General features: G+C 38.3%; 1 protein-coding gene across 11 annotated transcripts in view; it reads right to left on the bottom strand.

The window, feature by feature from the left end:
• Positions 1-24,304, bottom strand: part of OXR1 (oxidation resistance 1) — a 458,944-nt gene that overhangs the window by 79,946 nt on the left and 354,694 nt on the right. For 3 of the 11 annotated variants that reach the window (XM_036830015.1, XM_036830013.1, XM_036830012.1), the window contains exon 1: positions 19,250-19,556. The exons of 6 other annotated variants lie outside the window; for them this stretch is intronic. In XM_036830015.1, the coding sequence (XP_036685910.1) occupies positions 19,250-19,448 (199 nt within the window). In that variant the 5' untranslated portion in view covers positions 19,449-19,556. Of the gene's footprint in view, positions 1-19,249; positions 19,557-24,304 lie in introns of those variants that run through there. 2 more of the 11 variants (XM_036830019.1, XM_036830017.1) reach the window with 2 other exon arrangements.

Here is a 24,304-nt window from a genome sequence, read left to right on the forward strand (position 1 = left end):
CTGTAGAAAAAGAGGCATTTTTCTAAAGGCATGGTGAGAATGCAAAATGGTACAATTCTTAGGGAAAGACAATATTTTTGCTTATCACTATATTCTAATTTTTTCTCCAATGAACAGCATATATGTGAATTTGATTTTTTGTGATAAAACATTAAAACTATTTTTAAATAAATTTTAAAAATTAATTTATTTCTGCTATTTCATAAACAGCAGGAGCCAAAAACACTTTCCTCATTTTGCAATTTAAAAGCAATGCAAAATACAATTACAGGTTACTTTTAACTAGTAATATATATCCCTTCTTAATTGATTTCAGGAGTAAACATTAGTCTACACTTATTTGTCTAACAGTAGTTTTTCAATCCGTTAAAGAGTTCATTAAACATTTAATCACAATTAAGTTTGCAACTGCACTACCATTTTCAAAAGTTTGCCATGGAGTGCAGTTCAGAGGAAAGAAACTAATATACCAGTTTTCTGCAGTTTAAAGTTTCAAACAAATTGAAAGCATTCACTTTAATAATTTAAAATTGTAAAATAGATTGTAATAATATTATAAAAATAGTTCTAAAATTATTTTAATAACCAATATTAAAACATGTATTCACAAATATAAGTACCAGAGTACAATGAAATACACTGATCATTCTTTTCTATCAATATGAAAATATAATCACAATACTTGAGAGTTGAAAGTGATCACAGTTGTTACCTAGTCCAGTCTCTTACTTGGTAACTTTATAATACCCTTTCTTACATGGTAACTTAATAATACCCTTTTAAAGACAGTTGCCAGCAAATGTGAATCTAGATTGGGAGTATGGAAAGGAGAGGTCCTATTTTTCTTCTTTACAGAAATTATCACAGTTTAGAAATGCATAGATATTTGTCATTTGACAATCAAAATAATAGTTAACATTTACCAAGTACCTAGCATATTCCAGGCACTGTTCTAAGGACTTTATATTTACTTATTGTCTTACCTAATTCATCAACCTTATAAAGTGGGTATCATTATTATCCCCATTTTACAACTGAGAAAACCAAGGCACAATTTTGGTTATCAAAATGAAGGAGTATTACTGGCATCTAATGGGTATAGGCTGTGGATACTGCTAAACACTGTGTGCTAAACAATGCACACAACAGTCCCCCCAAAAAAGAACAATGTCACAAAATGTCAACACTGCTGAGGCTGAGAAACAATGCTATATACCCAGCACCTAATACAGTAGTAAACATGACATATGGTAGGTGTTCAATAAATATCTGATAAATAAATGAATACATATGACTTTCCCTGAGATATAATTATCTGGTATAGTGGAAATAGCAGGGAGTTAGATTTTACTCCATCATTACCAGAAGCAAAAACTTAATATATGTAATCTAAAAAAAGAAATTCCTATCTAGACTGCATCCTACAAGTTTTGATACACTGTATTTTAATAATTCCATCCAAAATATTTTATGGCTTCTACCCTAATTTCTTCTTTTGCTATTTAGAGAATATTGTTTAATTTGCCGATCTATGAAAATTTAAAATTTTTATCTTTTGGTTACTGATTTCTAGCTTAATTGTACTGTGGTGAAAGAAAATACTCTTAAATAGTTAAAACCTATAAAATTCGTTGAAACTTGCTCTATAATCACATATACATTTAGTAAATGCTCCATACGTGCTTGAAAAGAATGTGTATTCTGTACTGTAGGGTAGTGTTATATGTGTGTTTGTGTGTATGTGTGGATATGCATACATACACACACACACTCCTATCTCCACATCCATGAGATTAAGTTTGCTGATTGTGTTGTTTAAATGTTCTACATCCATACTGGTTTGCTTCTGCATGCTTATTCTTTAAATTACTGATAGAGACTGTTAAAATCTCCCACTATGATTGTGGGTTATTCAGGTCCTCCTAAGTCTCCTTACTTTGCTTTCTATATTTTGAAACCATGATATTAGGTTCATACAAATTAAGAACCAAACACCTACTAATTGTTTTAGATTACATCTTCCCGGTATATTGAAACTTTTCTTACAATATTTTTTGCCTTAAAGTTTGACATACTCTTTAACTATTATGTTAGTGGTCATCCCATAGGTTACAGCCTAAATTACTAATTTTTCACTATCTAATATTAATTAGCACTTTTATCATCTTTCTGGATAATGTAAGGATGTTAAAAACTATGTGCCTTTACCAAGACTTATATGCAATTGTTATTACATACTTTAATTACATGTATGTGTATTTAAAAACACTGTAAGACATTATTATTCTTCTAGACAGTCAACATTGATTTAGTTTTGCCCTCGTATTTACCATTTTAATTGCATCTCTGGGTAATTTCACAGGGGATGGATTCTAAGCTGGTAGGTATTTTCCCCTGCCATTTAGGTTCCACTGTTTCTGTTGAGAAATCAACTGTCAATCTTATCGCTACATCATTGACCACTTGTTCTGACTGCTTTTAAGATTTTTCATCTTTAGTGAGATTTGTATTGATTCCACTAGGGGCCTGTAGGGATGCCTGAATCTGTGAATTAAAGTATTTCATCAGTCTTGGAGTTTTCAGCCATTCTCTCATTAAATAATACTTTTGCCCCCCTTCTCTCCTTTCATTTGGGGACTCAAATATACACACGTTAGAACTTCTAATTAAAACTTTTTTTTTTCTTTTTTGGCTGTGTTGGGTCTTCATTGCTGGGCATGGGTTTTCTCTAGTTGTGGCAAGCAGGGGCTACTCTTCGTTGTGGTGCGCAGGCTTCTCACTGAGGTGGCTTCTCTTGTTGTGGAGTGACATGTAGGCTCAGTAGCAGCAGCACGCGGGCCCTAGAGCAACCGGGCTTCAGTAATTGCGGCACATGAGCTCAGTAGTTGCGGTGCATGGGCTCTAGGGCGCGCGGGCTTCAGTAGTTGTGGTGTGCAGGCTTAGCAGTTGTGATGCGTGGGCTCAGTAGTTGTGGCTCATGGGCTCTAGAGCGGAGGCTCAGTAGTTGCGGCGCACGGGCTTAGTTGCTCCGTGGCATGTGGGATCTTCCCGGACAGGGATTGAACCCATGTCCCCTGCACTGGCAGGCAGATTCTTAACCACTGTGCCACCAGGGAAGTCCCAAGAACTTCTAATTATATTTTGTATTAAGCTTACCCCCTCCTTTATTTTCCACTTTTTTGTCCCTCTCTCTTTATTCTGGATATTTTCTTCTGACCTTTCAATTCACTAATTCTCTCTTCTGTGGTGGCTAATTTGCTGTTAAATTCATCCACAAAGATCCTAATTAAGACCTTTAGATTTCATTAATCTAAAAAATTAATTACATTTTTCAATTCTAGAATATCCATTTTTCTTTTTTATAGTTTGTACCTCTACAAAACTCTCAATTAGCTCAAAATTCTCAACACAGCTATTTCAAATCTGATAACTACAAGATACAGAGTTCCTGTGGGTCTGTTTCTATTTTCTTGTTTTTTCTGCTATCTTGTCAGGTGCCTAATTATATTTTATATACTGGATACTAAATTTGAAAAATGGTCTATAGACAGAATTTGACACAAAGAAAGCTGTATTTCTCCAGAAAAGATGTTTGCTTCTGCCAAATACTTGAGGACACTAGCAATACCAGATCTTATTAATGCAGTTACAGGAATGATAATTTAAAGCTGAGCTACCATCCTATGAGAGCCTAGCCACTTCAGTTTTTCTGTATCCTAAGGTACAGCATTTTGGGGTCCTAAGTGAGAGGAGTTCACCCCTCTCCTGTGGTGGGTCTTGTACTCTGTCCCTGTCTCCTTATACCCAACAGGCTACCAAAAGCACCTCTTAATCTCTCAGCTGTTGCTTCTGGAATCAACACAACCCCCAGGGAAAAAAAGCAATCCCAAATTGGAGCTGCTCCTCCTTGGGCCTCTGTCAGCACTCAGATCCTAATCTAGTCGTATCAGTTAGCATTCTAATACCCGCAATAAAATTTGTTTTGTTTTCACTCAGCTATTTATTTATTTATAATTGAAGTATAGTTGATTTACAATATTGTGTTAGTTTCTGATATACAGCAAAGTGATTTAGTTATACATATATATACATATTCATTTTCATATTCTTTTCCATTGAGGTTTATAACAGGATATTGAATATAGTCCCTGTGCTATATAGTAGGACCTTGTTTATCTATTTTATATATAGTAGTTTATTTCTGCTAATCCCAAACTCCTAATTTGTCCCTCCCCCACCTCCCTTACCCTTTGGTAACCGTAAGTTTCTTTTCTAAGCCTATGAGTCTGCCTCTGTTTTGTATATAAGTTCATTTGTATCATATTTTAGATTCCACATATAAGTAATATCATATGGTATTTGTCTTTCTCTTTCTGACTTACTTCACTTAGTATCATAATCTCTAGGTCCATCCAAGTTGCTGCAAATGGCATTATTTCATTCTTTTTTATGGCTGAGTAGTATTTTATTGGGCATATATACCACATCCTCTTTATCCATTCATCTGTTGATAGGCATTTAGGTTGCTTCCATGTCTTGGCTATTGTAAATAGTGCTGCTGTGAACACTGAGGCGCATGTATCTTTCGAAATTAGAATTTTCACCAGATATATGCCCAGGAGTCAGACTGCTGAATCATACGACAACTCTATTTTTAGTTTACTAAGGAAACTTCACATGGTTTTCCACAGTGGCTGCACCAATTTACATTCCCACCAACAGCGTAGGAGAGTTCCCTTTTCTCCACATCCTCTCCAGGATTTGTTACTTGTAGACTTTTTAATGACTGGCCCAGCTTTTTAAATTGTTCTCAACAGGACAGTCTGAATTACCTAGCTTGCTATTACCAGATGGAGAAGTTCCAAAAGATTTTTAAGTAGAGAAATGAGAAAGCAGTATCAGACTTTAAATTAAAAGTCATGTTGGTAATAGAATGGGAAAGGCAAACTGCAAGAAGAAAGCAAGGCTGAAAACCAACAATGAAAACTGTATGAGGTTTTAATATATGAAAAGACACCTAGTATAACTGAATATGGTAATTTTGGTAGTAGCTACTGATAAAAAGTTTGATGATTTAAAAATATTGACATAGACCTTCAAGATGGCGGAAGAGTAAGACGTGGTGATTACCTTCCTCCGCACAAAAACATCAGAAATACATCTACATGTGGAGCAACTCCTACAGAACACCTACTGAATGCTGGCAGAAGACCTCAGACTTCCCAAAAGGAAAGAAACTTGCATGTACCTGGAAAGGGCAAAAAAAAAAAAAAGAAAAACAGAGACAAAAGAATAAGGACAGGACCTGCATCTCGGGGAGGGAGCTGTGAAGGAGGAAAAGTTTCCACACACTAGGAAGCCCCTTCACTGGCGGAGATGGGGTGTGGCGGGGGGGAAGCTTTGGAGCCACGGAGGAGAGCACAGCAACAGGGGTGCAGAGGGCAAAGCAAAGAGATTAACGCACAAAGGATCAGTGACAACCAGCACTCACCAGCCCAAGAGGCTTGTCTGCTCACCCGCCGGGGCGGGTGGGGGCTGGGAGCTGAGGCTCCGGCTTCGGAAGGAGGATCCCAGGGAGAGGACTGGGGTTGGCTGAGTGAACACAGCCTGAAGGGGGCTAGTGCGCCACAGCTAGCTGGGAGGGAGTCTGGGAAAAAGTCTGGACCTGCCTAAGAGGCAAGAGACCATCGTTTCGGGGTGCACAGGAGAGGGGATTCAGAGCACCACTTAAACGAGCTCCAGAGACCGGCACAAGCCGCGGCTATCAGCGCGGACACCAGAGATGGGCATGAAACACTAAGGCTGCTGCTGCAGCCACCAAGAAGCCTGTGTGCAAGTACAGGTCACTATCCACACTTCCCCTCCTGGGAGCCTGTGCAGCCCGCCACTGCCAGGGTCCCGTGATCCAGGGACAACTTCCCTGGGAGAACACACGGCGCACCTCAGGCTGGTGCAACGTCATGCCGGCCTGACACCGCAGGCTCGCCCCGCACTCCGTACCTCTCCCTCTCCCCAGCCTGAGTGAGCCAGAGCCCCTTAATCAGCTGCTACTTTAACCCCGTCCGGTCTGAGTGAAGAACAGACACCCTCAGGCAACCTACTGCAGAGGCAGGGCCAAATCTAAAGCTGAACCCCAGGAGCTGTGCAAACAAAGAAGAGAAAGAGAAATCTTTCTATGCAGCCTCAGGAGCAGCAAATTAAATCTCCACAATCAACTTGATGTACCCTGTATACCTGAATAGACAATGAATCATCCCAAAATTGAGGCGGTGGACTTTGGAAGCAATGATATACATATTTTTTTCCTTTTTTTCTTTTTGTGAGTGTGGATGTGTATGCTTCTTTGTGTGATTCTGTCTGTATAGCTTTGCTTTTACCATCTGTCCTAGGGTTCTGTCTGTCCGTTTTTTTGGGGTTTTTTTTAGTATAGTTTTTAGCTCTTGTTCTTATTGGTGGATTTGTTTTTTGGTTTGGTTGCTCTCTTCTTTCTTTTTTTTTCTTTTTTTTATTACATTTTAATTTTTTTATTTTTAATAACTATTTTATATTTTTTATTCGAATAACTTTTTCTTTTCTCTTTCTTTCCTTTTCTCTCTCTCTCCCCCTCCTTTTTCTTCTGAGCCATGTGGCTGATAGGGTCTTGGTGCTGCAGCTGGGTGTCAGGCCTGTGCCTCTGAGGTGGGAGAGCTGAGTTCAGGACATTGGTCCAACAGACACCTCCTGGCTCCACATAATATCAAATGATGAAAGCTCTCCCAGAGATCTCCATCTCAACGTGAAGACCCAGCTCCACTCAACGACCAGCAAGCTACAGTGCTGGACACCCTATGCCAAACAACTAGCAAGACAGGAACACAACTCCACCAATTAGAAGAGAAGCTGCCTAAAATCGTAACAAGTTTGCAGACACCCCAAAACACACCACCAGATGCAGTCCTGCCCACCAGAAAGACAAGATCCAGCCTCATCCACCTGAACACAGGCACAAGTCCCCTCCAGCAGAAAGGCTACACAAGCTACTGAACCAACCTTACCCACTGGGGGCAGACACCAAAAATAACGGGAACTACGAACCTGCAGGCTGCAAAAAGGAGACCCCAAACACAGTAAGTTAAGCAAAATGAGAAGACAGAGAAACACACAGCAGATGAAGGAGCAAGGTAAAAACCCACCAGACCAAACAAATGAAGAGGAAATAGGCAGTCTACCTGAAAAAGAATTAAGCATAAGGATAGTAAAGATGATCCAAAATCTTGGAAATAGAATGGAGAAAATACAAGAAACGCTGAACAAGTACCTAGAAGAACTAAAGAGCAGACAAACAATGATGAACCACACAATAAATGAAATTAAAAGTTCTCTAGAAGGAATCAATAGCAGAACAACTGAGGCAGAAGAACGGAAAAGTGAACTGGAAGATAAAATAATGGAAATAACTACTGCAGAGCAGAATAAACAAAAAAGAAAAGAATTGAGCACAGTCTCAGACACCTCTGGGACAACATTAAATGCACCAACATTCGAATTATAGTGGTCCCAGAAGAAGAAGAGAAAAAGAAAGGGACTGAGAAAATATCTGAAGAGACTACAGTTGAAAGCTTCCCTAACATAGGAAAGGAAATAGTCAATCAAGTCCAGGAAGCACAGAGTCCCAAACAGGATAAATCCAAGGAGAAACACGCCAAGACACATACTAATCTATCAAAAATTAAATACAAAGAACAAATATTAAAAGCAACAAAGGAAAAACAACAAATAACATACAAGGGAATCCCCATAAGGTTAACAGCTGATCTTTCAGCAGAAACTCTGCAAGCCAGAAGGGAGTGGCAGGACGTATTTAAAGTGATGAAAGGGAAAAACCTACAACCAAGATTACTCTACCCAGCAAGGATCTCACTCAGATTTGATGGAGAAATTAAAACCTTTACAGACAAGCACAAGCTAAGAGAATTCAACACCACCAAACCAGCTCTACAACAAATGCTAAAGCAACTTCTCTCGGCAGGAAACACAAGAGAAGGAAAAGACCTACAATAACAAACCCAAAACAATTAAGAAAATGGTAATAGGAACATACGTATCGATAACTACCTTAAATGTAAATGGATTAAATGCTCCAACCCAAAGACATAGACTGGCTGAACGGATATAAAAACAAGACCCATATATATGCTGTCTACAAGAGACCCACTTCAGACCTAGGGACACATACAGACTGAAAGTGAGGGGATGGAAAAAGATATTCCATGCAAATGGCAATCAGAAGAAAGCTGGAGTAGCAATTCTCGTATCAGACAAAATCGACTTTAAAATAAAGACTATGACAAGAGACAAAGAAGGACACTACATAATGATCAAGGGATCAATCCAAGAAGAAGATATAACAATTGTAAATATTTATGCACCCAACATAGGAGCACCTCAATACATAAGGCAAATGCTAACAGCCATAAAAGGGGAAATTGACAGTAACACAATCATAGTAGGGGACTTTACCACCCCACTTTCACCAATGGACAGATCATCCAAAATGAAAATAAATAAGGGAACACAAGCTTTAAATAATACATTAAATAAGATGGAACTTAACTGATAAAGGACAGTCCATCCAAAATCAACAGAATACACTTTCTTCTCAAGCGCTCATGGAACATTCTCCAGGATAGATCACATCCTGGGTCAGAAATCAAGCCTTGGTAAATTTAAGAAAACAGAAATCGTATCAAGTATCTTTTCCGGCCACAACGCTATGAGACTAGATGTCAATTACAGGAAAAAAATCTGTGAAAAATACGAACACATGGAGCCTATACAATACATTACTTAATAACCAAGAGGTCACTGAAGAAATCAAAGAGGAAATCAAAAAATACCTAGAAACAAATGACAATGAAAACACGACGACCCAAAACCTATGGGATGCAGCAAAAGCAGTTCTAAGAGGGAAGTTTATAGCAATACAATCCTACCTCAAGAAACAAGAAACATCTCACATAAACAACCTAACCTTACACCTAAAGCAATTAGAGAAAGAAGAACTTAAAAAACCCCAAAGTTAGCAGAAGGAAAGAAATTATAAAGATCAGATCAGAAATAAATGAAAAAGAAATGAAGGAAATGATAGCAAAGATCAATATAACTAAAAGCTGGTTCTTTGAGAAGATAAACAAAACTGATAAACCTTTAGCCAGACTCATCAATAAAAAAAGGGAGAAGACTCAAATCAACAGAATTAGAAATGAAAAAGGAGAAGTAACAACTGACACTGCAGAAACACAAAGGATCATGAGAGATGACTACAAGCAACTATATGCCAATAAAATGGACAACCTGGAAGAAATGGACAAATTCTTAGAAAGGTATAATCTTCCAAGACTGAACCAGGAAGGAATAGAAAACATAAACAGACCAATCACAAGCACTGAAATTGAGAATGTGATTAAAAATCTTCCAACAAACAAAAGCTCAGAACCAGATGGCTTCACAGGTGAGTTCTATCAAACATTTAGAGAAGAGCTAACACCTATTCTTCTCAAACTCTTCCAAAATATAGCAAAGGGAGGAACACTCCCAAACTCATTCTATGAGGCCACCATCACCCTGATACCAAAACCAGACAAAGATGTCACAAAGAAAGAAACTACAGGCCAATTATCACTGATGAACATAGATGCAAAAATCCTCAACAAAATACTAGAAAACAGAATCCAACAGCACATTAAAAGGATTATACACCATGATCAAGTGGGGTTTATCCCAGGAATGCAAGGATTCCTCAGTATACACAATTCAATCAATGTAATACACCATATTAACAAATTGAAGGATAAAAACCATATGATCATCTCAACAGATGCAGAAAAAACTTCTGACAAAATTCAACACCCATTTATGATAAAAACCCTCCAGAAAGTAGGCACAGAGGGAACTTACCTCAACATAATAAAGGCCATATATGATAAACCCACAGTCAACATCATTCTCAATGGTGAAAAACTGAAATCATTTTCACTAAGATTAGGAACAAGACAAGGTTGCCCACTCTCACCACGATTATTCAACACAGTTTTGGAAATTTTAGCCACAGCAATCAGAGAAGAAAAAGAAATAAAAGGAATCCAAATCGGAAAAGAAGATGTAAAGTGGTCACTGTTTGCAGATGACACAATACTATACAAAAAGAATCCTAAAGACTCTACCAGAAAACTCTAGAGCTAATCAACGAATTTGCTAAAGGAGAAGGATACAAAATTAATGCACAGAAATCTCTTGCATTCCTATATACTAATGATGAAAAATCGGAAAGAGAAATTAAGGAAACACTCCCATTTACCACTGCAACAAAAAGAATAAAATACCGAGGAATAAACCTACCTAAGGAAGCAAAGTACCTGTGTGCAGAAAACTATAAGACACTCATGAAAGAAAGTAAAGACGATACAAACAGATGGAGAGATATACCATGTTCTTGGATTGGAAGAATCCACATTGTGAAAATGACTATAGTACCCAAAGCAATATCCAGATTCAATGCAATTCCTATCAAACTACCAATGGTATTTTTCACAGAACTAGAACAGAAAATTTCAGTTTGTAGGGAAACACAGAAGACCCCGAATAGCCAAAGCAATCTTGAGAAAGAAAAACAGAGCTGGAGGAATCAGGCTCCTGGACTTCAGACTATACTACAAAGTTACAGTAATCAAGACAGTATGTTACTGGCACAAAACCAGAAATATAGATCAATGGAACAGGATAGAAACCCCAGAGATAAGCCCAACACACACATGGTCACCTTATTTTTGATAAAGGAGGCAAGAATATACAATGGAGAAAAGACAGCCTCTTCAATAAGTGGTACTGGGAAAACTGGACAGCTACATGTAAAAGAATGAAATTAGAACACTTCCTAACACCATACACAAAAATAAACTCAAAATGGATTAAAGACCTAAATGTAAGGCCAGACACTATAAAACTCACAGAGGAAAACATAGGCAGAACACTTTATGACATAAATCACAGCAAGATCCTTTTTGACCCACCAACTAGAGACATGGAAATAAAACCAAAAATAAACAAATGGGACCTAGTGAAACTTAAAAGCTTTTGCACAGCAAGGAAAACAATAAAAAAGACGAAAAGACAGCCCTCAGAATGGGAGAAAATATTTGCAAATGAAGCAACTGACAAAGGATTAGTCTCCAAAATTTACAAACAGCTCATGCAACTCAATATCAAAAAAACAAACAACCCAATCCAAAAATGGGCAGAAGACTTAAATAGACATTTCTCCAAAGAAGATACACAGATTGCCAACAAACACATGAAAGGATGCTCAACATCACTAATCATTAGAGAAATGCAAAGCAAAACCACAATGAGGTATCACCTCACACCAGTCAGAATGGCCATCATCAAAAAATCTAGAAACAATAAATGCTGGAGAGAGTGTGGAGAAAAGGCAACCCTCTTGCACTGTTGGTGGGAATGTAAATTGATACAGCCACTATGGAGAACAGTATGGAGGTTCCTTAAAAAACTAAAAACAGAACTACCATAATACCCAGCAATCCCACTACTGGGCATATACCCTGAGAAAACCATAATTCATAAAGAGTCATGTACCACAATGTTCACTGCAGCTCTACTTACAATAGCCAGGACTTGGAAGCAACCTAAGTGTCCATCAACAGATGAATGGATAAAGAAGATGTGGCACATATATACAATGGAATATTGCTCAGCCATAAAAAAGAAACAAAACTGAGTTATTTGTAGTGAGGTGGATGGACCTAGAGTCTGTCATACAGAGTGAAGTCAGAAAGAGAGAAACAAATACCGTATGCAAACACATATATATGAATCTAAAAAAAAAAAAATGGTTCTGAGAACCTAGCAGCAGGACAAGAATAAAGACGCAGATGTAGAGAATGGACTTGAGGACACGGGGAGGGGGAAGGGTAAGCTGGCACAAAGTGAGAGAGTGGCATGGACATATATACACTACCAAATGTAAAATAGATAGCTAGTGGGAAGGAGCCGCATAGCACAGGGTGATCAGCTCAGTACTTTGTGACCACCTAGAGGGGTGGGATAAGGAGGGTGGGAGGGAGATGCAAGAGGGAGTAAATATGGGGATATATGTATATATATATATAGCTGATTCACTTTGTTATAAAGCAGAAACTAACACACCATTGTAAAGCAATTATACTCCAATAAAGATGTTAAAAAAATAAAATTAAATTAAAAATAAAAATATTGAGCTGGGAGTCAATATTTTCAAACACAATGATATAGATTTTAAACTTTGAAAAGCATCTTCTAAACTAAAAAAATATGGTGATTACTGCTTTTCTAATTAACTGATCCCATCTATAGTAAAATAGTACAGGAAAAAATGCCTGTATTTTCAACCTTTCACTTGTTATTGACTGCTTATCCATAGTCAAAACAAAAATAAACAAAAAAAAATCCCTCAATTTTTCTTGAACTTTGTAACCATCCTCCTCTAGATATCAGCCTGTGTTTCTGCTTCTTGTCATAGTTGAACTTTTGGAAATAAGAGTCTACTTTCACTGTCTTTACTCCATCACCTCTCACTGATTCCACAATGTACTGCAATGTCTTCTGTCTTCCCAGTTCCCTAAACCTGCAAAGGAGAATAAACTAAAGGGCAAATTTAATAGTCTTTTTCAATTTTATTTTATTTGAACTTTATGAAGCACCCAACTAATTCCTTATCAATGCTCACCTTTCCTTTTATTTGGTAACATCTCACACTCCTTGGTTTCTAACCCGTTTTTTGTTCCCCTTTAATGCTCCCTTCCTCTACCCAGCCAAGGAATTTTTGTGTTGTGGGTGGCTCACTTCGAAGTGAAAAGATCCATGATACAGAGTGCTATAGAGCCTTGCTATGTAAAATTGTGTTCCAAGGACCAGCAGCATTGGCATCACCTGGGAGCTTACTGTGAAGGCAGGATCTCGGGTTTCACTCCAGAACTACTGATTCACCGTTGCATGCACAATAAATTTGAGAAGGACTGTTAGTAGAGCTTTTGAAAGGATTAAACTTGCAGACTGAATAACTGACAGAAGAAACAGCCTTCCTTATACAACTCCCTACCAGTGACAGTAACACTAGCATCTTCCAATCTCTGTCAAACTAATTGTTTTCTAAGGTAGTCATTGTGATAGACTACCTTACAGTTACTAAATACTCTGTATTCCTCCCTGGGGAGGAATATAAAATACACTGTACCATCCCACTGATGTCAGACTTGGCCATGTGACTTGCTTTTCCCAAGGAAACATGAACAGAAACCATGAGTCTTTCAGGTAGAAGTGTTAAGACCCAACATTAAACTTCTAAGCTCTTTTTTCCTTCTATCTCAAGACCAGGGCTGTTCCATACAGTGACTACTCTCTAAAAGGCTATTACACGTACACATACCTGTGCACACACATCTAGTCATTCCTGTTTCTGCTCCTGGTTAAATTAAAGTGCTTGGAAAATAAAAGTTCTTCAGGAATTCATGCATAAAAAGCAAGTCACCTACTAGGGGAAAAAGAAAACAGTCTAGCTTGCTTAAGACCTCTTTACTGAAACATTATTCAATGCCACAAGAATGAAATTATACTAAAAACTCTAGGAATGATCAAAGGAGTAGCAGGGAGTACTGAACAATTATGTAGTGGAAAAACTATTTGTGACTGTTATGCTATATAAGTATGAGAATTGTAAATATGATGTAATAAATATCAGGAGGTGGGGAGAAGAAATACGGGAGATGACACTGCTCATGTTACCTCAAAGAGTTAAAGAAACCCCACCTAAAACTGAAACAAGAATGTAACAATAATACCAATCTCTTAATATTTTTGCAGATTCTGCTTAACTTTAGACGCACCATTTAGGAAATACTTTCTTAAGGCAAACAAATATCTTTCAGTCACTCTTTCCTTCTAACCATCTATCCATCATTTTATACGTATATATTCATAAAATAGATCTTAACAATAATGCCTACCCTAACATTAATGACATCACTATATAGTTGGATTGGAGGTGGCTTTTAAGCTTTAATCTTTATTATGTATGACTTCTTCATAGTTAGCATGCATTAATTTTACCAAAGTTTATAATCTAGCACCTACCCCTCAGTTAAGACAAACCAACAGATAACTGCATATTTGGGTTAACTGTTTTCGTTGTGTATAGAACTGTTTTTACTACCTTGCATTTTGTTGTCACACCACTGAACTACATTAAAGAACGGTGTTAAAAAATAGCTTTCTGAAATTAGAATCTGTATTTACTATAAAGATGATGAGGACACTTTTTGCTATATTAGAATTCCATGAGAATTTTTTCTCTTTATTCTATCAGGAAAAGTTGTGTTTTTCTTACCTGCCTAAGCAACGGGTTTATCTTTATCTTAGAGACACTGTGATTTATGTCTGATCACATTTCCCTTTTTCACTGATTGCTAGAAAACAAAGGCTAATTTTTGGTCTTTCTCTAATACATTAATTTGGTCTTAAAACATGCCCCTTTTTTGTACTAATATTCATTCATTCAAAAAAATGTATCAAGAGTCTCAATGTAAGTTTGCTGATGGCCATTAGGGAGTCTTTATAAACACAGAAAAAAACTATTTGCAGTTACTTTACTTTTTAATTAATGTTTGATTTATTGAAGTACAAATAAAAAAATTTAGTTTTCCTTTAAGCCTTCAACTATAAGTGTATTCTATTTATAAAACTAGTAAATTTAACACACTTTCTAAGGTGCTTTTGATAGTTAATCAACTCAAACAGAAAACAAACTAAATATCCTTAAATACAAACGAGTAATTAAATTCTCTCACATATATATACTAAATTGTATTTATACATCTACTATCGTAAACACTTTAATTGCCTCTAACAAGAAAACCTTTCTAAAAACTTAACTCTAGTAAATACATTACAATAAAGTGTTAAATATAATGAATGTTAAGTTCTCTTAAACATTCCAATAGTTTCAAAATTTAGCCAAATACTTGCACCTTTTAACTTAAAATCACTCAAAAAACAATTACATAAGTATTCATCTTCAATTAGATTCTTAGACTAATTTGTATGCACTCTAATAGGCCTAATTCTCTGAAATATAACAAATATTTTAAAGACCAAATACACTGATTATTCCTAAACTTAATACAAAAATACTAAGCACTTAACAAACTTCATCATTTCCATATTTACTTCTAACCTTAACAAGGGTAAAAGACTTACCCACTAAAGAAAGCAGTGATTCTCAAAGTGTGGTCCCCAGATCAGCAGCACTGGCATTACTTTAGAAGTTGTCAGAAATGCTAATTATGGGTCCTGGCTCAGAAGTACTGAATCAGAAACTCTAGAGGAGGGGTCCAACATTTTTAACAAGCCTTCGGGTGATTCTGAGGCACACTAAAGTCTGAGACTCATTGCTTTATTGTAGCCTCAACTACTCAGAGGCAGTTTTGTCCTAAAACACAGATAATATAAAAGCCTTGAGTTCAGCCATCCAGTGAGGTGAGCAGCAATTCTAAAATGGGCAAATCTACTTCATGCTTGAGAACCAATGGACAAAGGAAACAATATTAAGACCTCAAACTTAGCTGGAGTTACCATCAGAGCAGATTGAGGTTGTTCATCAAGAAGAGATTCTTCTCCCCCTCACCTTAGGAAATGAGACTAAGACTGCAGACATCTAGGGTTATCCTCTTCCATGAGTAACCAGCACCATGAGTTGTTTTTTTAATAGTAACAACTGGGACTCCAAATCCTATACAGGCACTTGGTCTTCTCTGGGTTTAAGATAAACTATTATCTAACTCTTCCAGACAATCTGCATCTGCAATTTCCAACCTAAAATATATCTAAGTTTTCTTACACCTTCCTTGGATTTTACGTTTTCATCTCATTTTAATATCCTTCTGATTCTAAAGAAATTTCAGTGACTATCCATCCTATCCTTTACCTAATTTAACTTGTTTTAACTTTAACATCACACATGATAGAATTCTGCATTCTTCTCACATCTTTCCCCATCTGACATAACGCTTACAAATAGGAAGGTAACACTCAAATGGATTCTATATCCCTTATTTCTTTGCCTGGCCCAGATTCTTTGTTAGGAAAATGGGATAATAATAGTACCTATCTCACAGAGTTGTTATTAGGATTAAATAAAAATTTCTGCTGGTGCCTGCTCCATAGAAAATGTTCTTAGCCACTCTTATTCTTGTCATTTCCCCAAAAGATATTGTTTTAATTGGTAAAGGTAAGTGAAAAGAAACTTCAAATAGGAGTGAGATGTATTTAAAGTATACTGTCACCAAGTGGGAGAACAGAGTTGACGTAACAGGGAAGTTTATGATAAAAACTATGCTACAATTAAGTTGAAACTCTAAATATGTTAAATTTTTTTACTTATTACCATGTGATCTAGTAACTGACGACTTTTAAAGGTTACCCAATACAGGCTTATGGTGATGCCTCCAAACCTGATCTATACTCAAGGTCTAAAAATTTTTTTGAATCAGAACATAATTTACTCTTTAAGCAGGAGCAAAAATTGTGTCATAGTGTGTATTCTTTGTAATTGTTATTAACTAGAGCAATGGTGTGATAAGCTCCTTAATGTGTCTAAGTCCCAATTAGATTTTCCTGAGGGGACTATAATGTTGGAGTCAGCAAACACTGAAAACTGGTAAAAGCAAAAGCAGCCACCTTGGAGAGGAGTGAAGGCATCAGTTAACACTGTCAGGTAAGCAGTCTGTTTATAGAAAGAGTTAAAATCAGAAACATATGACCAAAGTTTTATCTGGTCCATCCTTAAACTGTCAATGGTAAAACTATTTTATCAACATCTTTACTGAACATGAAATGGTGAGGGGTAAGATCACAAACAACAAATGGAGTCCTGGAGTGTAGCCGATCTACAAGTGTAGAAGTGTCTGCACAAGACATACTGCTACAACACACAGGACATTTTAAAGAACTGAAGGAAGGGTGACAAATAACAGGGAACTTAAGCAGCTGTTACAAAAATCTAAAATAAAGGTAGTCACAAGCAGAAAGAGTAGAAGAAATCCTTTAAACAGACTAACAAATACTCATTCCAAAGGACACAAATGTAAAGAAAAACCCTATACCCAAAACCTATCTGGTAGGCAGCTGCCAAGAAAAGAGTTCTCATTTTAAGCAAAGGCTGCCTAGAAATTAATGAAGAACCATTTATTTTTTATCTGTATGTATACATGTTGCCTCTCAAAGGAGTCAACTGAGGAAGCTATACTTATTCTAAGAGTGAGAGGGGGTAATCAAGTTATTGCTGGGGTATTCATCTTTTGAACTACCTTCAGAACTCTGTAGGCATAACTTTATAGACTTACAATGTTTTTAACCCCAAATGCTATTTAATTTGTAGCTTTACCATCTATCTTTTTCACTAATTCTGTTCCAAATGAAAAAAGAGCTCCAGAGTCGAGAACCTCTGAGATCATCCAATCAACCTCATTTAAAACAAGAAAATATACACCCAAAGAGATTAAGTAATTTATACAAATTCTTTCAGCTAGTTAATGCTAGAAAGTACCTGTCCACTGACCTTGGTCATAAACTGACATCACAAGGCCTTTCTAACTTGTGTCAGAGATTTGGGGGCACCATGAATATTAAAGAAAGTGCCATGAGTTCATAAGGCGGCTTCAGCAGAAGAGGAATCTGTATAGTATTTTGAAGCTGTAACTCTGAAGGAGAGTGTTTGATATAGCAGTGTGCTCAATAAATGTTTCTGAATCAATGAATCAGATGTATATATTTGGGCATATTTGTTAAAGTATTCATCATATCCCTTTCCAGGTTAAGTTACACCACATATTTCTCAGTTCTTCATCTACCTAGAGGCCGGTCACATTTCAATTGTTTTCAATTAGTCAACTGAGGTCTCATTAAAAAAAAAAAAAAATCCTTTATTCAAACACTTTAAAGTTCTAGTCCTCATCCCTGGTCCCACTTTTAAGAGGATTCTGCATCTGGTTAATATCCTTCAAAGCAGAAACCAAGCATCCCCTTTTTCATTTTTCTAATTCCATAAACAAGAATTGTGAAGAAAAGATATTATGTAAAGTGAAGAAAAATTAATAAAAGGGACCATGCTAAAATTACATTTTAATATTCAAGTTTCTTCAAAGCTTAAATTACACACACACACACACACACAGATCAACAGATGTCCTCACAGTTTCAGTGCTTTAAAATGAATGTCAGGATGTGGGTTATGGATAGATTTTATATTCTTTGTACTTTTCTCTATTTTCTAAACTAACACTCACATAATTTACTCTCATAACACCAAAATGCATATTAAAACAGGTAACAAGAATAAAATATGATTAGGAGAGGTCTGCCACTTATTAACTAGGGGAAGCCAACGACATTGGAGAAGTTACCATATGCATGATGCAAATATCGCTTCAGCAAGTGCTTTTAAAAATTCCGTAAGATATCAATATCCTCTCATTATGACTGATTCTGTTTTTTAAAGGGCAGTACAACGCCACTATGACGAAAGAAAACTTAACAGGCAGTAGAAATGATAACTGAGGAAAGTTTCCAGGTTCTGCCACCTCAAGACAACACGCAGCCTTTCAAAATACACGACACAAAAATCCACTGGGTTCCCGTGTACGCTAAACATTTTCTTTTCCAAAGCCGTATTAAGTGCTTATGTGAATTCTAACAGTTGGCAAATATCAAATAAAAACAATGACCCAAACCAAACCCAAGTCAAGCACAGCGTTCTTAATGATTTCTAAGAGGGAAAACACGAGCGTCACAATTGGTTCAATATTCACCTCTCACGGGGAGGGAAAAACGAAGGGATCCTACCCTTGAAATAGTTGGCGGGGTAAGGAAAGTCGAGCATAGGTGAAGAAAGCAGGAAGAGCAGAGCAGGAAGAGCTACGACGCAGACACGAGCAAGTCCTCCGTCCCCAGAGCAGAGCAGAGCGAGTCCTCCGCTCCTCGCCCCCGTCCCGCCGCCATCCCGTCACGGGCACACCTGCCAAGGCCCGGCCCGCGCCCCCCGCCCACCCTGTTCACGCCGGCGGCCCGTGGGGCCTCGCCCCCCCGCAGCGCCCACCCCTCCGCCTCCCCCCCCCGCCCTCAGCCCGGGTCGGCCGCGCGGGACGCGAAGGAAGGCTGGGCTCACCGGGTCCCTCCGGGCTGGACGGCGCCGGGGGCCGGTGGGGCGGGGACCCGCACCCGGGGTCCCCCTGGGCGGGCTCCCTCAGGTAATCCTCGAAGCGCACCTGCCGGGCTTCGCGGCCACCCCCGAACCCCCGCAGGCGGTTGGCTGTGCCTCGCAGAAGGCGCCCGCTCTTCCCCGTGAACGTGGTCAGGTAGTCCATGCTGCCGCCGGGCAGGCGCCGAGGAGGCCAACGGTTTCCGCCGAGACGGCCACTCGGTGCTCGCTCGCCCACCCACGCGTCCAAGCCGACACTGGTGGCGGTGGCTCAGCACGCCTCACAGGAGGCGGGGAGGGGGAAGGGGCGGGGACGTCCGGAACTTGGCCCCGGGGCGGACCATCAGGGAACTAGGCGTCGGGGGAAAAGAAGCTGGACAAAAGTTTTGAAAAGTTTTTCTTGTTGCTTCCAAACGCCAGTTCGGGCCAAACTTAGCTTATAAAGTATATACATACTTCCTGGAACAGAGGCAGCGTCGAAAAGCGGCGGCCTTGTAGCAAGCCGAACCGGACCTACCCGCTTCCCCCCACGTGCCTGGCTCCAATGGAGCAGGCCTGCCCCGCCCTACCCCGCCCAGCCCCGACCCGACCGGACTTTCGGGACTGCTGGGGAAAGGGGAGGAGGCCGAGCCTCGGAACCCGAGGGCAGAGCCGGGTATAAGGATGACCCTGGGGAGGCTCTGCTGGATTTGCGGAGAGTTTGGGGGCCTAGGAGGGCAGTGTCCAGAAGTTTCTGTGTGTCCAAAAGTTTCTGTGAGTCTATGTGTGTTAGGGGGAGGGGCACAATCCACAGGAAACTTTTGCAGTTTGAAATTTTGGGGGGCGGGGTGGGTGAGAGGAAGGAGAGAATGTTAAGTTTTAAGGTAAAACTGCAGTCGTAGTTAACATGAAACAACCCAGATAAAATGCTTCCTAGGAAGCCTTATGAGACCATCTTTGTAAAATAAAGCATTAATCGTCACGTTCGAAGTTCGCCGTGGCATTATGAACTGATGTTAGAGTTTGACATTCCAAGACTCTGGTCCTGTAAGGCAAGGTAATTAGGGCTTCAGTGTGCAACTTTATCCTCCTTTAAGCAGAGAAGGAGCAATGACATTTGACGGACATTTACTACCCGCTTTTGTTTCCTGTGAGATCTGGTTATTCTCTTCCCTTCACATCTGTTTATAGCTCTTTTAGTTTTTCCCATGCGGTAAATAAACTCTGTTTCTTGGAATTACCAATTTATTAATGCATTTGAAGAAAAGGTTTGAATTAGGAAGTTGAAGAGCTAATCATACCAAACAATGGAGTCCAGAAAACATCTTTCAGGAACTTAAGCATTTTGCCAAACCTTTAAAGATTATCCTCCGCCCTGCCCCCCCCCCTTTAAATTATTTGACTGATCTTTTTCCCACCATCACCATTTTCAGCTTAAATTCTTAAAAGGTTGGACAAACTTCACCATTCTAACATCAGCATCACCTTTATACTTGGTTAAATGTGTAGACTGTCCGGGCTGTACCCCCAGAGTGTGATTCACAGTTTCTGAATAAGGACCCAGGAATATGCATATTCAGCAACCATCCCTGTGTTCAGATGTGCTTAGGAAAGCACTGCTCCAGACTTCCTTCTGTACCTCCTTGGAACCCATGTGGTAGAGTGGTAAGTGGCTGCCAGTTTTTCTGCGATTTCCATTTGATAAGGAAGGAAGCATTACCAAGCTTAGCACCACTTCCAAGATCTCAGAGAGGCTCAGTAAGCTTTAAAAATTGAATTTCAATGACTTAAGTCTAATCCTGATTAACTACAGTGAAATCCTTTTTCTAAAATATATTTTACATCTTCAAATTTGCCATTAGTTTGTGATGATCATATCCAAAATAGTGGTTGAGTTTTTTATACCTGATTAAAGCTGCACTTTTACATCTAACCTTAGCAGGAACCTGTACTCTACCAGTTAAAATACAGGTTTACAAGCAGTTAACCCATCAATTTTTTCTGCTTCTGTTTCATGGAAAGCTAGAGGGGCTGGATAAAAATGTATAACTTTGATGATTAAGTGCTTTACAAGTTTTTATTTAAACTCAGCTAAGCCCTAATGTCTCTAAAATCCTTTTACTCATTTCATCAGATTTCCTTTTTATTCTTCCCATTTGTTGTCTGACCCATCGCCATCCTCCTGAAGTTACCAAATTCGTTACTCAAACATGTTACTTGGTCTTCTAAATGACTCAAAATCATAGGCCATGAAATATAAACACTCTCACTTTTCTTCCCCTGTCCTTTTTAATTTACGAGCTCATCTCCATATATTGCCTCAGAAGGAAGGAAGTCCTTACTCTTGTCCATGCCTCTCCTTCTCCAAATTAATTCTTGGCCTTAGTCTGGTGTATGTTGTCTGTGACTTGTCAGCCTTATTATTCCTTTGCGTTTTATTATTTTTTCTCTCTCCACTCTGGTTCCTTCCTCCTTATCATGCCATATCACCACATATATTCCTCTCATCCTTTAAGAAAAAAAAAAAAAATTGTCCTTATATATCGTGCATGCCTCCTCCAGCAACCCTTTGCCTTATTTTTAAAATAACTTTATTGACGTATGATTTTACAAACCATATAATTCATCTATTAAAAGTATACAATTCAATGGTTGTTAGTATATTTACACAGTTGTTAAACCATCACCCAGATCTAATTTTTGAACATTTCTATTACCCGCCAAAGAAACTTCTTGTCCGTTTCTAGTACTCCCTATTCCCACCACAGGCAAAGACAACCACTAATCTACTTTTTGTCTCTATGGATTTGCCTTTTATAAACATTTCACATAAATGGAATCATACAATATCTGGTCTTTGGTGCCTGACTTCTTTCACTTAGCCTAATGTTTCTGAGGCTTATTCATGTTGTAGCAGGTATTAGTATGTCATTCCTTTTTATTGCCAAATAATATTATAGGGATATATCATATTTTATTTATCCATTTATAAGTTGATAGATATTTGTATTATTCCCACTTTTTGGCTATTATGAGTAATGTTGCTATGAACATCTATGTACACATTTTTTTGTGGACATATGTTTTCATTTCTCTCTATACCCAGAAGTTGAATTGCTGGATTTATTCTTTTGGTATATAACATATTCTAAGTTTAAGGTATATAATGTGATGATTTGATAGGAGTATATATTGCAAAATGATTACCACAGTAGAGTTAATTAACATTTCTATAAACTCGTATGATTACCTTTTTTTGTATATGTGCTATGAGAACGTTTAAGATCTACTCTCTTAGCAACTTTCAGCTATACAATATTGTTAACTATAGTCACCATGTTATATGTTAGATCCCCACGAGTTATTCAACTTAAAATTGGAAATTTATACCATTTGAGCAACATCTCACCATTTCCCCCAACCTCCAGACCCTGGCAACCACTATTCTACTCTCTGTTTCTATGAGTTCAGTTTCTTTTAGATTCTACATGGAAGTGAGATCATACAGTATGTGTCTTTGTCTGACTTATTTCACTTAACATAATGCCCTCAAGGTCCATCCATGTTGTTGCAAATAGTAGTATTTCCCTTTTATGGCTGAATAATATTCCATTGTGTATCTATATCACATCTTATTTATCCATTCATCCATTGATGGATATTTAGGTTGTTTCCATGTCTTAGCTATTGTGAATAAAGCTGCAGTGAACATGGGGATGCAGATATCTCTTCGAGACAGTGATTACATTTCCTATGGATATATACCCAGAAGTAGAATTGATGGATCATACAGTAGTTCTATTTTAATTTTTTGTGGAAGCTCCATACTGTTTTCCATAGTGGCTGTACTGATTTACATCCCCACCAACAGTGCATGAGGGTTCCCTTTTCTCTACATCCTTGCTAACACTTATCTCCTACCTTTTTGATAGCAGCCATTCTAATAGGTGTGAGGTGATCTCATTGAGGTTTTGATTTGCATTTCCCTGATGATTAGTGATGTTGAACATCTTTTCACATAACTCTTGGCCATTTGTATGTTTTCTTTGGAAAAATGTCTATTCAGATCCTCTGCCCAGTTTTTAATTCAATTGTTGGTTTTTTGCTATTGAGTTTTATGAGTTCCATATATATTTTGGATATTAACCCCTTATCAGATAAGTGGTTTGCAAATATTTTCTGCCATTCCTTAGGTTTGCTTTTATTTTGTTGATTATTTCTTTTACTGTGATGTAGTCCCACTGGTTTATTTTGCCTGTGCATTTGGTGTCATATCCAAAAATGCATTGCCAAGACCAGTGTCAAGGAACATCTTCCCTGTTTTCTTTTAGGAGTTTTATGGTTTTAGGTCTCACACTTGAGTCTTTAACTTGTTTCAAGTTAATTTTTGTGTAGTAAGATAGGGGTTGAGGGGCTTCCCTGGTGGCGCAGTGGTTGAGAATCTGCCTGCCAATGCAGGGGACACGGGTTCGAGCCCTGGTCTGGGAAGATCCCACATGCCGCGGGGCAACTGGGCCCGTGAGCCACAATTGCTGAGCATGCGCGTCTGGAGCCTGTGCTCCGCAACAAGAGAGGCCGCGATAGTGAGAGGCCCGCGCACCGCGATGAAGAGTGGCCCCCACTTGCCGCAATTAGAGAAAGCCCTCGCACAGAAACAAAGACCCAACACAGCCATAAATAAAATAAATAAATAAAATTAAAAAAAAAAAAAAAAAAAAAAAAAAAGATAGGGGTTGAATTTCGTTCTTCTGCATGTGACTATCCAGTTTTTCCGGCAACATTTATTTTATTTTTTTTTTAAACATCTTTATTGGAGTATAATTGCTTTACAATGGTGTGTTAGTTTCTGCTTTATAACAAAGTGAATCAGTTATACATATACATATGTTCCCATATCTCTTCCCTCTTGCATCTCCCTCCCTCCCACCCTCCCTATCCCACCCCTCTAGGTGGTCACAAAGCACCGAGCTGATCACCCTGTGCTATGCGGCTGCTTCCCACTAGCTATCTATTTTACATTTGGTAGTGTGTATATGTCCACCG

Source organism: Balaenoptera musculus, chromosome 17 (genome assembly GCF_009873245.2).
Source record: "Balaenoptera musculus isolate JJ_BM4_2016_0621 chromosome 17, mBalMus1.pri.v3, whole genome shotgun sequence".
Classification (NCBI taxonomy): Eukaryota; Metazoa; Chordata; class Mammalia; order Artiodactyla; family Balaenopteridae; genus Balaenoptera; species Balaenoptera musculus.